Consider the following 17,266-nt stretch of genomic DNA (forward strand, 5'->3'; position numbering starts at 1 on the left):
TGTCCCGGCCGAAAAAGCATATCCAACAGACCTAAGAATTTTTTGTTGTTGTTTGGTACAGATTCATGCAAGAAATCTCAACATAACGTCATCTTAATATATTTTTCAATGAAAACATTTATTATGATTCAAAAATAACAGTTAACTCCAATATCATAAATCAAATGGCAATTGTAATGTCAGTGAAAATAATCGCAATTAGATATTTTATCAAACTCATGCAACATAATATGTAAACATTATTAACTCCACAGATACTGCAGCCAGAAACAGATATATCAAAGGGAAAAAAAGATGCACAGTTTTACACAGCATGCAGTGTAGAGTAGTGGACGTTGACTCTTACAAGTGTGTTGTTGTACTCACCTGTCTGAACGTCATTATATGAATCTTTAGCACCGCAAAGTCCTCAATCTGCTCCAGGTTCAGCGCCTCTGTTCGTTGATTCTCAGTGCATAATACAACCAGTCCACTCTGTCTCTCTGTCCCACTACTGCGCTCCTCCAAGTGTTCAAACATTTTCATCAAAATAAGTCTCTGCAGGGAGTAACAGACAGCAGAAAGGCTTCACACAACACTGAAGGTAAAGGTTCCTCAGCAGGAGTCCCCGCTGCAGGATCCACCATGTGCATTTCAGCAGTCAGCCTGCACTTGTTTGTCAACATCTTAGGTGCGTTTGATTTGTGTCTCTTGGCGTGCCAGCCGGGTGGAGTATTACGTCAGTGATTAATTGCCCGCACCCTCACTTGAAGTGGCCCTCAGTACAACTACATGTATTTGAGCATGAAATCTTAAAAGTGCAGTGTAAAAATGCACTAAATTACTTCTTGCAATTAATGTTGGTCTGCTGTTCTTGCACTGATAAAAAAAGAAATCACAGTAAGTGGTTATTTTTTATTTGCTTCAAACCTTTTGTATCCCTATTTATAATACTGTTAAACGTGCATTTGGGAATGAAATATGTTAAGTTACTGCACTGTAAACATATTTAAAATTGCACCATATCTGGTTAAGTGCACGGTCCTATATGTGGCCCTGTGGTCCTGTGTCCATGAAAAATTGTGGCCCCCTCCAGCATTTAAGTTGCCCATCCCTGAATTAAGGTATGACAAGATACAGAGACGCTAACCTTGAAACATAAGGACACAGTTATTTATTATATTGCACTGTCGTACTATTTTACTGCACCATGTCACTTGCTTATTATAAATGAAAATGGAAACAAGGCTGAATATCAGCAAAAATGTAGGTACATTTGTGTTACACAATCCAGCAGTCGCCATGTGTCACATGATCAGCATCACAGGTGTGAAACTGCCCTGCTGGACAACATTCCCTCTATTTCTATATACACTGCACTTTTTAAATAAAGCATTGTGTGACTTTTTGTGTGTTTCTGTAGCTGACTATGCAAAGCTTTCCCCATTCAGCATGATCATAATAGTGTACTTGCTTTACTTAAAACTAAAACATTTGGTGAACTAACATACTGGTGAACAATATTTCCTAAAAAGTCAAGCAAATAAATTATATTTAGTGTCCAGCTGTGTCAGCACTGGAGAATGTTCTGGCTGCGACCACTCTCATTCGAGGTTAAGGAAAATGTTCTGGGTTGTTTGTATTTATTTAAACCAATCACAACTATGTAGTTGGTGCAAAGCCCCAGATGAAGCAAGGCCACCCTGCAAAATAGAAAGCAGAAGTGGAGGAAAAGAGCATGTGAGAGACACGACCAGAGGCAAAAGACATAGCAAAAGACTTCGTCCAGTGAGTCAGGCTAAGAAAGCAGTGATTGATTCAGGATAAATCAGAATGGATTCATCTCATTTGTATTCATCTTGTTATTTTATTTATGTTTTGGTCATTCACATTTCCATTCGGGGGATTTTTTTGCAGTAATAAGTAACAACAACAACATCTTTGAAATCAAGATTTTCCTTTTTATTGAAAACTTGGCCAGGATTCTGTACAGCAGAGAGGGTGTGCAATGCACAGGGGCAAGAAGACGTGGGGCAGGGGGCTCTAGGGACTCAGTTTCCCATGGTGCATCATACCCTGAGCCGAGAATCAAGTGTGTAAAACAGCAAGAGGTGTCGTGTTCCCTCTTCGGTGTCTAAGAAGACTGTGGAGGGGAATGAAGTGAGGGACTAAAAAAAGGGAGAAAGGGGGGGAAAGCAAAGCTCAGCCCATAGGGGAGAAAGAGAAAAGTAGAGACAGAGAGGAATGGAGGATGGTCCGTCTGGTCCTTCCACTGAGGTGTTGTCTCCAATCAGGGACAGATCTATATCCTCACCCTTCCCCTGCACTGCGTTAGATCATAGACCGTTTAAAGTACTGAGGTAAGGCCTCAGACATCTCTCCCCCTTTCCCTCTTCCTCCGCCCCTCTCCCTCACTTCCGCTCTTTCTCTTTCTCTCCTTCCCTGAGCCTCACTTGCTGGCCATGGTGTAGCAGCCCTGTTGGTGCCACTGCATGTCACGGATACGCCTCACAGACTGGAACTGAGGGTGGCGGGCGCCATACTCGTTGAAGTGCCTGAAGTCGCCCTTCTCCAGCAGGTACTGGCTACCACGGTATCCAGGGAACTGGTATCCCACCCAGCTGGAGGAAAAAAGGGGAAACATGTTAATATATGATTCACTTTGTGTAGGTTTCAGTGACACCTTCAACCAACGTTTACTCACGTTCCACAGCTGACAATGATGCTGCCCACTCTGTCGGTGAAGCCGTAGGAGAACAGGCTAGGAACGTCATCGTCCATGATCTCCATCTTGCGGCCCTTGAACTCTCCGACCTCGTACAGGCAGATCTTGTGCTTCTCGGGATCCTGGAAGTGATAAAAAGGAGAGTTTAGATCGCCGTCTGAGGCAAAAGAGAAACTTGAGAGTTTGAAAGAAAGCATGTTTGTTTCTTTTTTACCATTCTGACGGGCCTGAAGGACAGCAGGTAATCGTTCTTCTGGCAGTTGCTCCAGGAGTCCCAGCGAGGATACTCTCCCTTCTCCAGGATGTACATCTCACCGCAGAAGTTCATCTGCTCAAAGCCCACGAAGCTGCAGAGGAGAAAACATTATGAAGCATCCATGCAAAGATAAGGGTTTTTAAATGTATATAAATGTTGTGGTTTTTTTTAGACTTACGGTCCGCACTCAACGCGCAGGGAGCGGACGCGGTCCATGCCCATCTCACACACATTCATGCACTCGTTGCTGATCTCGATCATGCGACCCTGGAAGTTCTCCTGGTCGAACACGTACATCTGGAGGGGACACAGATGAGTCAGTACGACAGCAACGTATGATAAACTGAATATATATCAATGTTGCATGTAAGAGTGCACCTACCTTGTAGGCCATCATTCCCATCTCAGACTTCTTGCTCTGAGCGGCCTTACCGTCGGTCTGGGAAGAGGTCTTGGACTTATCTCCACTGGACATGATTGCTGAGTGGGAAAAAAACACAGAGAGAAAATATTCTCATGTTACAAATAGAACAATAAAATGAAAAAATCCCAAAAGATATACAGAATACTCTGTATATATTGTTTTTTATCTATGTATCTCCTGTATGTACACAGTGTGTGTGTGTGTATACCTTACCTGTCTGTGTGTGCGATGCCTACGAGCCTCACTCAAAGTGTGTGGGGCTCGGAGTGCGCCCCTCCCTTTTATACGCTGGCGCTCATAGGAGAGGGATTATGGGGAGAGAAACAAACCTGCTGAGGTCAGAGGCGCGGGACAAAAGAAACCCCACATCATCAGAGAGGGACGGCTGAGGGGATGGGCGGGGAGGATGGACAGAAGTTAGAGAAGAGACTGAGGACCTGTTACTGACAGAACTAATGAAATACAAGTTGATATTCCTGAAATCAACTTTAAGCGGTTAATAATGCAACCTAAACTATTTTAGTCTGATATTTCAGATTATTTAGTCTCTTCTTATTCAAAGTATGAACCAGAACACCTTGACAGCCTTGAAAGCACATGGTGACAGGAATGTGCTGCTTCAAACCTCTGGCTTTTACATTAGGTGGCTGAAATTAAATGTAATTTATTGGAATTGTTTCAGGCTACATGTTTCCAGATAAAAATCTGTGAACATTCATGTGTGATATATATTAATCTGAATCCACCCCAAAAACAAAATATCTATTTTTTCCTTTATCTGTAGTTGTATTTATCGGTCTGTTTTGGTTTGAGCTGCCGAGTGTTGGAGATATCAACTGCAGAGATGTCTGCCTTCTCTCTTATATTATGGAACTATATGGTTATTCTCTTGTGGTACTCAAAGTGCCAAAAAATACATTTGTAAAACTCAACAGAAATATTAAAATTTAATTTAACAGATGCATTTATCCAAAGCAATGTACATCAGAGAGTATAACACAAGCAAATGTCTCTTACCAGAAAAACTGACCTGGTTACTCAAGATAATGCTTGTTGTTTTGGCACTACACCAAAACAATCTAGATGGATAAATAGGGCTATGGTAAGAGAAAAAAAATGTTGTTTTGATTTGGGGTTGAACCATTTCAGGTCTGATGTTACCCAACAATGGGTCATCAGGCCACAGACCCACAGATTGATTTTTTTCAGCCAAACACAAGCTGAGGTTATTTATTCTGTTTGATGTGATTTATAAATGGATAAATGGGGATGTGACTGAAGGGAAACATTCATCAGAACTGAAGTTAGTGAAGAGGTGTCATGACATATCGGCAAATATGATGAAATATTGATATTTTATCATGCCCATATGATAATATTGTGTAAATAATCCAGCAGCTCTTAAATAATTTCCATTTCTTTTTATTTTGAATGTGTTATGTACTTGTACTCTTGCCCTCGTTACACTCATGTTTTGAGTGTGATTCAGTTGCCAAAAGAGAGACAAAGCACACAATAAAGAGTTAAAGATGATGATGTTGATGGACAGCATTATTTCCCCAAAATGTATAGATATTGCAGTAATATTGCTGTTTTGACCTTTTTTATATAATCACTTGAACATCTTATATTGTGACAGTCCTGGTATTGGAGTTCCTGAGGACTCCACTGTGGAAACAGCACATCTGTGTTCACAGTGTATCTGCCCCCTGAAGGTGCAGCTCAACGTCTGTTGGTGACAATGTTATTGTTGATGTTATTGTGAGAAAAACACTAAAATGAAACTTATAGCTCTGTAACCTTTCTATGTATGTATACAGACCCACCCAGTTATCTCCTTCTGTGTCCCCCCGCGGTGCCTCTCTGCTCCGCCGTTAATCCCCACATTCTCCACCCCGATCCCGGCCCTTTGTGCCTGGGCACGCGCTGGACTGCTGACCGGGGTCCGAACATACCGGAGCGCCTTTGTTCCGGAGCGCCAGCAGCACTATGGGATCTGCTGAGCTGGCCCCTGGAGCGGGACAACAGCATCCAGCGGCCACGCAGCGAGCCGGGAGCGCGCCTCCCAGCTGGTGCCACAGCTGCGCCGAATGGACGCTGCGCACTGTCCGCGTCAGAGCCGTGAACGCGCATCAGCAGGCGCGCTCCCCGACCGTCGGTATAAAACTGAAGCGCCAGGTTCTCTCAAAGCTCTACGCGAGTGAGGCCGTAGGCGCGTACCAATTTCGAGCTCTTCCAATAAAGTGACAATCTAGGTAAGGACACATCTCTGCTCTCAACACGGCTCAGGGTCAGACAGACAGACAGACAGACAGGTGCACTGCAGGTGCCTCACACAGACACAGAAAAGCAAAAGCACTTTCTGAAACACATGTGCAACATCCTAACTGTTAGCAAAATTGTAGTACATATTTCTGATTTTTCAAAAAAAAATGTAAACTAAGTTTTTCTGGCCTCCAGATGTTTTAGCTCAGACTTTTTAGAGATGAGTTGAAGCTGTATCGCCTGAATGATTCACAGTGGTGTATTTGTAATTGAACACCATCATGCTTTACACTGAGAAAAACATGCAAATAGCTAAGAATGTTCCATTATTGAACAATTTATGCTTTTTAAAATAACATTTACTGCATCACGTTTATCCATATATTCTAAAATGTTACTTTTCTCTGTCTTTAGAAGTAAAGATGTACAGAACTACAAGGTCCCCAATGATGCAGCCGCTGGTCAACTCAGGAATGGGCATGGCTCCTTTCTTTAAGGTAAACACACACGTTTGAGCACAGCTTATGGGATTCTGCTTGATGTTAAAAGATGAAGTAGAATAAACTATATGCAACCTTATTTCTCTCTCCCTCTCTCAGGTGACTGTGTTCGAGCAGGAGCATTTCCAGGGCAAGTGTCTGGAGTTCACCTCCGAGTGCTGCAACATCCAGGACTGTGGACTGGACAACATCCGCTCCATCAGGGTGGAGAGCGGAGCGTAAGTGTCTAAAACTTTTTCTGTGGTAAAAACAAGACAAAATGAAATCTCAGTCAGTATTCTTGTTGAACTTAAAATACATGGATGGGGTGAATCAAAGGAAACTAGTATCCCCCTTTTGTTTCCCTTAATTTCACCACCCCAAGCAGCAAAAATAGATAAAGTGGAAAGATTTAACCACTGAGACAATTGAGTTGTTGACTATGCAAAGGGAGCTGCATTGTTTTGTAGCTCTTAAGGCCTTGTAGAAAAAGATGTCAAAATGTCCTGCAGTGTGAAATAGTTAGCTTTAACAGATATAGAAGTCTTCAGATGTGTGTACAGTAAAGAGATAATAACTGTTTCTCTCTCTCTTTCTGAAAAGCTGGGTGGGTTTTGAGCACCATGACTTCCAGGGCCAGCAGTTCATCCTGGAGAGAGGAGAGTACCCCCACTGGGACGCTTACAGCGGCTCCCTCTCCTACCACGTGGAGCGTCTCATGTCTCTGCGCCCCATCTACTGCGCCGTGAGTACAAATACTGTCTCTTAGTATTCAGGGGACAAACAAGAGTCAAAAAACCCAACTGTTTCTGTCTCCTCCCGCAGTCCCACCAGAGCAGCCGCATGGTCATCTTTGAGAGGGAGAACTTCATGGGCCGCAGCGTGGAGATCTGTGACGACTACCCCTCTCTGCAGGCCATGGGCTGGATGATGCCTGAAGTTGGCTCCATGCACGTGCAGTGTGGCGCGTAAGTTATTGTGTGAACAGTAATGATGAGTTGCATTTTATCAGGGCTTACTACAAAAATGCTCCCCTACTTTGCACCCAGCTATCCAATTCAAATCCAGCTTAAGAGTCTTTCAAAACATTACTAGATAAATAAACCTGTACACCACTTGTCACTACAGTCCCTGATTAGCTTGTATCATATGCAATAGACATACCAGCTGAAAGCTCCAAGCATGCACTAAATTAGCCACAGCAGCTCATGCAGCTCTGAAAATAGTCCCACTAAGCTTCGTTTCCTCCTCCTGCAGCTTTGTGTGCTACCAGCACCCTGGCTACAGGGGCCAGCAGTACATCATGGAGTGTGAGAGACACAGTGGAGACTACCAGCACTGGAGGAACTGGGGCTCCCACTGTCAGACCCCTCAGATCCAGTCCATCAGGCGCATCCAGCACTGAGAGGAAGACAGGCTGAGACTGAGACAGCAGCTCCCCCCGACTTCCTTCCCCTCCTCTTTTCCCTTCTCTCTCTCTTACCTCCTTTCCTTCCTCTTGACTTGAGCCGCAACAGCCGCCCCAACACCAACTACTGATTTACAGCCGCTGCCAGAGTGTGATAAGAGACAATATCGCACTGTTTAAGCACAGGGAAACACACGCTCCACACACACACATGCTGACATAACTGACACTCACACAGTGTCTTTTTATTTGGTTTAGAGGTCCCTACACACTCACACACAAACACACACCTGCGCTGTACTCCTCACCTGAGCTGGGCGATGAGCAGAGCGACTCCTCAGCGAGCTGGAAGCAATCAGAGGTGGGGGGGAGCGCAGACATGGTGCCACAACCAGGAGAACCTCCCCGCTGTGGTGCAGCTCAGATGTGTTTTGTTGTTGTGTGTAGGAGGTTGATCCACAGGTTGATAACTAATAAACTCATTTTCACTTCATGTATTCTTGTTTTATTATATACAAGTGTGAATATGAAGAATAAAGTGGGCTTCCACTCTGTTTGCAACATGAAACAAACCAACTACCGGCTTGAAAAAAATGCCTGTAAAGTTTGTAGTTTCTATCTTCGAGGAAAAGCAGTTGTGATTGCGCTGGTTTTTAACTGTTTCACAGTGACACAAAATATATATCAAAACGTCTTTAGACAATACTTAAACTTTAGTAGCTTGATCAAAAGTTTCTATTGATGTTTTGATACTTTGTCCAATAATACGACCAAGTCAAACAAACTTTACAGCTGCTCTCAGCTAAGGGTTCAAGATTTACGTGTCACCACATTTAGAAAAACTCTTTAACTGCCAAACTAATTTAAGATGATAGAGGCAGACAGCAAACAGTCAGTAAAGTGATGGAAAAAGGTTAAAAAGGATATTCATCTCAAAGGCATACAGTACTTTTACTAACACTGTTTGGGGATCAAAAGGGTGAACGCAGATCATCTATAAGCTGGAGTAGGCTGTTTTTTTGTGTCCTTGTGCAAGAATTCCAACAATTTCAACATCCACGTCATTCAAGTGATTTGAGAGAAAACCAGAATTCTGCTCCTCTTGGCTCCATTTTAACACTTTAGAAAATCTAGCCCCAGTGGAGATTTTTGCCAATCACAGGTCATTATAAAGTGTTTTTTAATTGGCTATAAATACAGATGCATGCACATCCCTCTCACATGGTGAAAGTCTAAATTTAATGGCTGAAAAAGCTTCCAGTTGCTTTGCCTGCATTGCCAACTAGCTGTGTATTTCTGATTCCAGTATTATTGGACATATTAACTTGGAAATGGTATTGTTAATTCCTTGTCCATCTTACAGTATCATCTCCACCCTGCTGATGAGCCTCATTTCCAGTGAAGTGCATGTGGAGTCACAGAGTAGAACTGCTGCAGGAACTACAGAGGAATCTTTATTGTAGAAATCAGAGTTTGAGACTCAGAAGTGCCATGAGGAACACGATCGAACATAACCTGAGTAAAACAAGGAAGACACAAGTTTTCCTGGAACATTTACAAACTGCGGCAGAACTGAGGCCGACATTATTAATTATATTTACAACTAAAACGGTCATAGTCAGAGTAACAACTAATAAAACTCCTAATTCCTTTGACGGTACATTAACCTGATTTTTTTCTTTTTTTTGGTCAGTTGTTTGGTTAGTGTTAACTCACCTGACAGTTAAAACAAACTTTGTTGAATATTTCTGCTGAACAATCACAAATTACTGAACTAAGCAGTAACAACCCTGTCATTTCTACATAAAAACATTAGCTACATAGCTTCCAAGTAAAAAAACTAAACAAAATCAGTCACCTTTGACAGTTTAAAAAAGATCTGTATGCTCAACTCCAGAGCTGAAACTCAATAGCTGCATATAAACTACACAGTCGTGCTGCTGAAAGTGTCTTAATGCGTTATGATGCACAACTTTTGTTTTGTCTCTTTCAGTCCAAAGAAATAGCTCACAACTCCTCCATCCTGAACTAAATGGAATAGGAGAACATAAATTCATCAATGAAGTGAACACAATAAAAACAGTTGAGACCACATCTATCTTGACTTCCTGCAACCGCCCTTTAACTCACGGCTAAATGAAACTAATTCAGGGATGCGTTCTGAAATAAAACTAACTGAAGACGAGTAGAAACGAAAACTGGGCTGGACCTCACAGATGCTAACGTTGGAACATCTGGGTCTGATATTTTCTGTCAACAAGCTCACCTCTACTCACAGCAGCAAAGACCAACAATGAAACGTTGTCTGTCTTTTCTCCGATGACATCGATGTCCTCGTCTTCTTCCTCTTCCTCTCCTTCTGAAGACTGTGTCCAGTTAATGATCACTGGATCGGGAGCAGGACTGGAGCTGCCAATCACGTCTATGTCCTCGTCTTTGTCCTCTTCACAGCTTCCCGTCGACCCCAGAATGACATCGTTTACAGAATGTGAAGAAGGTGAAACAGAGCAGAGTGGAGGAGTCGGGCCGCCCACGTCAATCATCTCCTCATCGCAGCTCTCCGGGTGTTCATCCATCAAACTTTCCTCAGTCTCTCTGAGTTTGAAACCTCTCCACGCTGGTTCTTCCTCTCGTTCTCTTTGTAAATAATGTCCTCCACTGGAGATGTCTTTTAAGTTTCTGGTTGCTGGTGCAGATTCGGAGCCCAGTGTTTCAGAGGTCGGCTGTGCCGTTTGCTCAAAACAAACCCTCTTGGCCACAGTGGCGTCATCACTTGTCTCCTCCTCTGACTCTGCTCTCCTCTTCTCTCCCCTCCTTGTAGGTCCCTCTGTCTCTTCCTGTGGCTGAACAGTCAGGTCTTCATGTCTCTCTTGATTTCTCTCTAGTTGTTCGTCCGTGTCGCAGGGCTCCACAGGCTGCGGCTGAATTGCTGGTGTTGAACTCACTAAATCATTAGATAAACTGAGAAGCTTTGCGTTTTTCTTGGTCCTGCGGCTTAGTAGGTTTGCTTTGGGTGGCCCCTTGTGTAGGAGTGGCTCCTCAAGAAAGGGCATACTGTCCTGTAAAAACAACAAAAGCCCCAGTGCAGTTGATGTGCATTGCCCCAGACTCAAAAATAACCTGTTAAATAACATTTGTTTGGAAGACCTATTCGCCTTGGATTTTTGTTTAAAAAAAAAAAAAAAATCAATGCTCACCATGATTTGTGCTTGTCTAAACCTGCTCCTGATTGGGTACGTCTTTGTTATCCATGAGACTGTCTGAGGCTTTTCAGAGGAGCATTCACGTGTCACTGATGATGAAGTGGATGTTGCTTTTGAGGGTTTCTGAAAATACAAACACACACACACACACACACATGGACAAAACATTTGATACACTTTCTTTCTCATTCTATTCCAAATCCACCCTCATGTTGATATACCTTCTGTGACTCATGGTGACAGCAGACCTCATCAGAAGCATTAGTGGAGAGTAAAGACAGAGAAAAGTTTGTCACCTTGACTTCCAGACAGCTGCACTCCTGCAGTGCGACTCTGGCTGGCAGCAGGCCTCTCCTCTCCAGTTTCACCACAGGAATCTGCTTTAGCTGCTTGTCCACTCCGTCATCAACAATTTTGGTCTTCGCGTCACTCGATGACACCGGCTTCCTCACCCTCACCCTCTTTTTCTTTCTCTCCAGGGAGAACAGATACTCATTCTTTCTTCTCCGCCGTCTGGCTGGTGCTTTGACTTTCTCTGCAGGTTTGGGGGGAGCAGCACTGACAGTCTTGTATGTTCGTCTCTGTGGGGTTTGAGCTTCATCACTCTGCGTGTGTGTATTCTGTAGATGAGGAGTGTGGGGGGTTTTGGCGGTCCCCTCATCCCGGTCGGTACAGTTCTCAATGTGCCGCTCAAACGACTGGAGGAACTGGTTCAGCATCTCATTCAGCTCTCCCTCCCCCTGCTGCTGCAGGACGGGAACCTCACTGTTAGCAGGGGCGAGGCTGCCCCCTCCTCTTGCTACAGAAACAACCTGGGTCGACCCATCAGAACCTGGACCGGTGGTGCTGCCTTGTTGTTTATTTTGGGTCAAAGTGCTGCAGGAGGCATAGGCACCAGTGCTGCTGCTGGCTGGAAGAGGAGCACCATTGTTGTTGTTGTTTGGTAAAATGTCAAGGCCCATCATCACTTCCTCCAGCAGACGATCAATGTGTTCAGGCTGCTCCTCATGAGGTGGAGGAGCAGGAGGGGGGGGTGGAGGAGGAAGAGGGGTGCTGTGGAGGAGGGATGCTGCTGAAGACACGTAGGAGGTTGCAGGTGACGGCTGGAAGGAGGAGGTGAAGGGAGAGGAGGTTTGAACGGTGTAGAATCGCATGTGAGGGGAAGACAAGGAAGCTAATGATGGTGGTTTGGCTTCCGGCCTGCCAACAGGAACACTGTTCTGTAACCGAGAGAAACGTTTTAGTTATATCATAAAACAAACTACTGATTTACTACAATGACTATTCACTAAGTATAGAATCTGGGTGAATTCACAAATCACTGAGCAGAGTTGTTATCCTCGTTGAGCTACATGATTGATCAGATCTCTGCTGATAAGTCTTAATTAACCAGTCAGAGAAGGTAGACCCAATATGATTTCTAATTAATGGATTGGTTGCAGAGACACCAACTGCTCAAAATAGCCTCTTAAAGCTGAGGTATGCAGTTTTCTGGAAAAGGCATAAAAGAAACATGAAAATCTTAATGCCGTTATGAAGCAGCAATTCTTTAGGAAGTACCGTCCTGTTTTCTTTGGAAACATGTGGCCTGTGAATCTCTTTGTGATTCATGGCTATGACTAGTTACATAAACATGTACATGTATATTTTAAAATTATTGTTACAACTAGTTTGTGAATATGGAAAGTGGTTTCCATGTCATTTATCTGGAAAACATCTTAACTGAGTTTAGAGATATCCTGTTTAATATACTGTAAATGCTCTCAAAATATTTAATTTGGACTGGTTTTATAGACTGGACCTTATTTTCATATTTCATTTACATTATTTTGTGTAATGTCATGTTTTGTCACAAACAGTTGTGTTAACACTCACCAGGTTAAACTGTTGTGTTGTACTCCTTGCTCCACCCTGCAGCGGCAGGTCTCTACCCTCACTGAAGTCCCACAATTTGCCACGCCCTCTTCTCCGCCGACCCTTGGCGGGCGTCAGAGCTTCTCTGGTCTTGAGGTACAACTTCCTGCCTGCAGCTCCTCCGCCCTGACCCGTCCTAGACGACCTCAGCCCCCACCTCTGCAGGAACAACATCTGCAGCTTGCTCACCCCGACATCCTGCACATCAACCGTCTGCATTAACCCTCGTCTTCCCCTCCCTGCTGGTCTCCCTCGGGGTCTCCTGGCTCTTCTCTCACCCGTGCCGCCTCTCCTGGCAGCTCGCGCTCCAGCCCCCCGTCTACCCCTTGAACGGCCCCTGCCTCGTCCCTCCTCCTTCTCTGGGTTTAGGAAGTAGCTGATGTATCCTGGGATGTTGTCCTGAAACTGCTCTAACCGCTCATCCTCACACTCTTCAGCTGCTGTGACACTTCTGGCTGCTCCCTGAGGACCAGCCCACCAGCTCTGAGAGTCAGAAGCACACGGGGTTGAGAGGGAAAGGACAGATGTGTGTCCAGCTGCATGGATGGATCCTTGCATTGCGTCAATGACAGCAGAGGAGGGTTGGGGTGTTTGGTTGTCTGGTGGATAGATAAGGGATACGGGGATGTAGGGAATTTGAGAGGTAAGAAGATGAGAGTCTGTCTGTCCTAAACTCTGGAAAGCAGCCATATCAATGGTGTCATAGGAGGCCGCTGTGTGAGAAGGGGGCGCCGTGTTTACTTGCACCTCCTCTGTCTGAGTCCATGTGTCTTTTCCCCCATCTGACAGCATCTCTTTCCACAGAAAGGTGCTCCCATCCCTCACTTCTCTCCTCCACCTGCCCCGTCTCCCTTCATGCTCCTCAGGCATCAGCGGCTCCGTCTGCACTCCTACATCCACATGCCGGCCTTCTCCTTCCCTGTTTCTGCTCTTATGGTCTCGTTTTGTAACCTCCACCAGCCCGTGGATGCCCAGCTTGGCTGCAGCAGAAATAGCCTCCTGCTTCTCCTTCTCCCCCTCCCCTGCCATCTCCCCACAGTACAGCAGTCGGACCATGTTGAGCAGCGTGCAGGCGCCCAGGGCCCGAAACTCCAAGAGACGGCTCTGTCCTGCAGGGGGCGGCGGCGTGGTGGACAGAGTGGAGGAGATGTTGGGGCTGATGGCTGAGAGGATACAACTGTGTGCTGGCACTGATATACCTACAGAAGAGGAAAGATGTCAGTAATGGTAAAGGCTTCCACAACTACATGAAACAAGAATAATTGTTGTTTTAATGTGTAAAATGTACGTTGTCTAAATGCAAACCTCCTACAGCAAAGAAGACTTTAAAGGCGACATTTTTTCTATAATTTTATACCTTCTGTGTTGAGCAGAGTGTCACAGAACTGGCTGCGCTGCTGCTGTCTCTGCAGCTCAGCGAGGAGGAGGGCTTCAAACCCCGGCTTTTGGTAGCACCACATCTCCATGTCCACTTCAGAGGAACAGAGAGGAGAAGAGTGAGGGTGAATAAATAAGCATGGTGACAGTCTGTATTTGGTGCAAATATGTCTATCTACACAATTGTGACTGCACTTTTTAGCTAGAAAGAATAAAACAAGTGTTTGAAGCAGTTTGAAGTAGTGACCAAATATACAGCCCACAAAAGTATTAGACAGGATTAGACCTTTGTGTTAAAAAATATCTGCTTTAAAAATTCTGTTAGTGATTAGCATTGTTTTCGATGCAATTTTATTTTTTGTACAGTATCAGATTAAAAAAAATCCCACTTGTTACCTCAGAGGACAAATCTAATCTGCTAATAATATGAGTATTATTTGCCTTGTACAGTGAGTTATTTTTAACCAACACCAGTCCTGATAATCACTACTAAATATTCCTTCATTTTAAGAGTTTTAACCCTTTAAATGCTAGTTTATTAACATAATGCCAGTTATTTTTATGCAAAACATACACAATTTAATTACTTTCTTAATACTAAATGCTGTGATTAGATTTTTCCCTGGGATACCTCAGTGTTTTGCAACAACAGTGATTTTGATGCATCAAGTCAAAACTAAATTGATTGCATTACATCTACTTTTGCATCCAACAATGAGTAGTTTAAAAAAATATATATTAAGTCTTCTATATTACTACTTGTAAACAGCTTAAAACTCCAATGCATGAAAATGGCCTTTCCTCCATAACAGTAGAATCACAGGTATTTATAATGGATTAAATAAGAAATCTGTTGCATTAAAGTTTAAGCTAATCTGCACACCTGCTGCATCTGTTAGCAGCCCGCTAGCAGCACAACACAACCAGACCGCTCGGAGTGGGGAGGTGTATAAGTAGTCATAACAAACCAACCGTTAGTTAGCATGTCATGATAATTAAATTAACTTTGACTAAACTTCTGAGCAGTTTGAAGCACTTTCCCTGCCGGGATTACACATTTCGGGCAGGTGACAGGCAACTTCTGCACTCACCGTTTCAAAGCTCCATATAAATCCGTCCCCACGTCGGAGAAATGACATCAACTCGTTTCAAAGAATAAATTTATCAAAGCGAGATCAACAGGCAGTATATCATTTTATTTCTCAGTGGGTTTTCTCTCAGGTTTAGGGAGGTCATCCACAGGTCAGCGTGGTCATCAAACAGTAGCGCTGCTCTCTGTCGCCCTCTGCCGGTGTCGTGCCAAAAGGTGATTGCCTGCCAGAATCTGATTTCTGGCCGCGGGAGCGCGCACGGCAGCCCGTTGAGCGGTCAGATCTTTACATTATGAAGTTCATGAATGAGATCAAGTCATATTTAGGCAGAAATAACCTTTGAGTAACTGTATCTGGCCTTCAATCAATGTTTGGCAGGTGAAAATGCCTATTTTGTGTTGTAATGGTCCTTTAAAGGGATTCCAAGCTGTCCTGTGAGCTCTAGTGTTTACATTATGAAGCTCATGAATGAGATCAAGTCATATTTAGGCAGAAATAACCTCTCAGTAACTATACTATGCCTTCAATCAGTTTTTGCGAGGTGAAAACTGAAATAGACGTGTCTATCACGTAGTTGCCATGTCTGATTTCGCTACAAACTACACTTCTTTTGGCCACAGTTGTAATAATTACGCAACAACAAAAGTTAAACTTTCGAAGCCACATGCCTTTGCTATAATTACATTATAATACAGTTGTGTGTATCTGCATATTAAGACCGTTTAATCCAGAGAAAAGCAGACGTGTTTACGCTACCGCTCAACGGGCTGCCGTGCGCGCTCCCGCGGCCAGAAATCAGATTCTGGCAGGCAATCACTTTCTGGCACGACACCGGCACACCGAGGAAAACCAAAAAGTACAGACAACATTAAACACAAGATAGTTCACTCCTCACACTTCACTTTTCGCCTTGAAAAGATTATCCTTTAGATGTAGCTTCTTTTTTTGTAGCTCATTGATTATGTGTAGTGGTTTAAAGTAACTAAGTGCATATACTCAAGCCCTGTACTTAACTACAGTTTTGAGATTGTTCTTTAGTTGAGTATTTTCATTTTCACACTACTTTCTATTTAAACTGCACTACAATTCAGATGCAAATATGACCCCCCCCCCCTTTTCTTTTTTACTCCACAAAATTTTTTTCAAAGCTTTAGTTACTTTGCATATTTAATTATTCATACAAAATATAGGTTACTAATAAAGTATGATATAACATGTTAAGCAGTGTATAAAGTAATTAAAATTAGCATCACATTCAACAGTAACATTAAAATAACAGATTAATCAGGCCATTCTGGGTAATAAGTCCTTTACATTTCATACTTTAAATATATTCAGAATACTTTTTCATAACCTCTAAAAAACCAACTGCCCGCCAGCAGGATTTAGGGTAAGACCAGGAAAAACATTTGTTTAAAAAAACAAACAACTGATGTACAATAAATCCTACCTCCATGAAAGTTATGATTGTTTCTAGTTATCAAGGTGTTGATTTAATTTTATGGTAATTTGGTGGCTTTAGTTTGCATTGCTGTTGAATTGTATTGCATTATACTTTGAGATGTTTTTTAAAAATATCAGAAAATATACTTAAATACACAATAGCTACACCAGAAACTACAGCCTCCAAAGTAACCATGAAGTTAAACCATCATCTCTTAAAAATATTAAAAGCAGTTTAAATAAAAAATAAACATTATAATCTTAATGAAGGTAGGATTAGTTACAGGGCTACTCTGCATACCTCTAGCAGGATGGACTAAAAGTGAAACATTTAATATTTGAGGGAAGAAATAACACATTCTTATTTTTAAAAATGTAAAGTTTAATTCAAAAACCATAAAACAAAACATTGCTTAGCTCTGTATATTTGGGTTTTGCTGCTGCATCCTTACTTGGTTTGGTATGACTTACATAGTGGCTTTCGTTATCAAAGTTTTGTATGTATTTCTGTGTAACTGGGAGTACTGACTTTTCTCCTTACGCTTCAGTCACACTACATTTTAACCTACAATTTTCACTTGTGGCCACAATGAAAACACATCCAGTTGTATATATGGTGGAGTGGTGAAACCCTGGAAGAGGCACGTGACCGTGGCTGAGGACACTCCATACCGTGACACAATAAAACACTATCCCGTGTTA

General features: G+C 43.1%; 4 protein-coding genes across 4 annotated transcripts; 1 reads left to right on the plus strand and 3 right to left on the minus strand.

The window, feature by feature from the left end:
• Positions 1-2,428: 2,428 nt before the first annotated feature.
• On the minus strand, positions 2,429-6,273 carry crybb1l1 (crystallin, beta B1, like 1). The gene is made up of 6 exons (XM_059346052.1): positions 6,225-6,273; positions 3,343-3,440; positions 3,139-3,257; positions 2,919-3,051; positions 2,684-2,826; positions 2,429-2,600 (listed from the first exon to the last, which is right to left on the minus strand). Exons 2-6 carry the CDS (start codon positions 3,433-3,435, stop codon positions 2,429-2,431), a joined length of 660 nt encoding a protein of 219 aa, XP_059202035.1. The 5' UTR covers positions 3,436-3,440; positions 6,225-6,273.
• cryba1l1 (crystallin, beta A1, like 1) lies at positions 5,534-8,087 on the plus strand. Its single transcript, XM_059347009.1, has 6 exons — positions 5,534-5,639; positions 6,064-6,146; positions 6,249-6,367; positions 6,732-6,873; positions 6,954-7,096; positions 7,386-8,087. Exons 2-6 carry the CDS (start codon positions 6,072-6,074, stop codon positions 7,531-7,533), a joined length of 627 nt encoding a protein of 208 aa, XP_059202992.1. The 5' UTR covers positions 5,534-5,639; positions 6,064-6,071; the 3' UTR covers positions 7,534-8,087.
• An 885-nt stretch (positions 8,088-8,972) lies between these two features.
• On the minus strand, positions 8,973-12,876 carry LOC131981319 (uncharacterized). Its single transcript, XM_059345560.1, has 4 exons — positions 12,615-12,876; positions 11,036-11,959; positions 10,734-10,862; positions 8,973-10,595 (listed from the first exon to the last, which is right to left on the minus strand). The coding sequence occupies exons 1-4, from the start codon at positions 12,870-12,872 to the stop codon at positions 9,756-9,758; spliced, it is 2,151 nt and encodes a 716-aa protein (XP_059201543.1). The 5' UTR covers positions 12,873-12,876; the 3' UTR covers positions 8,973-9,755.
• On the minus strand, positions 12,872-15,277 carry LOC131981441 (uncharacterized). The gene is made up of 4 exons (XM_059345710.1): positions 15,122-15,277; positions 14,011-14,124; positions 12,995-13,852; positions 12,872-12,945 (listed from the first exon to the last, which is right to left on the minus strand). The coding sequence occupies exons 2-4, from the start codon at positions 14,117-14,119 to the stop codon at positions 12,872-12,874; spliced, it is 1,041 nt and encodes a 346-aa protein (XP_059201693.1). The 5' UTR covers positions 14,120-14,124; positions 15,122-15,277.
• Positions 15,278-17,266: the final 1,989 nt, after the last annotated feature.

The sequence above is a fragment of the Centropristis striata genome, chromosome 12 (assembly GCF_030273125.1).
Source record: "Centropristis striata isolate RG_2023a ecotype Rhode Island chromosome 12, C.striata_1.0, whole genome shotgun sequence".
NCBI classification, from domain to species: domain Eukaryota; kingdom Metazoa; phylum Chordata; class Actinopteri; order Perciformes; family Serranidae; genus Centropristis; species Centropristis striata.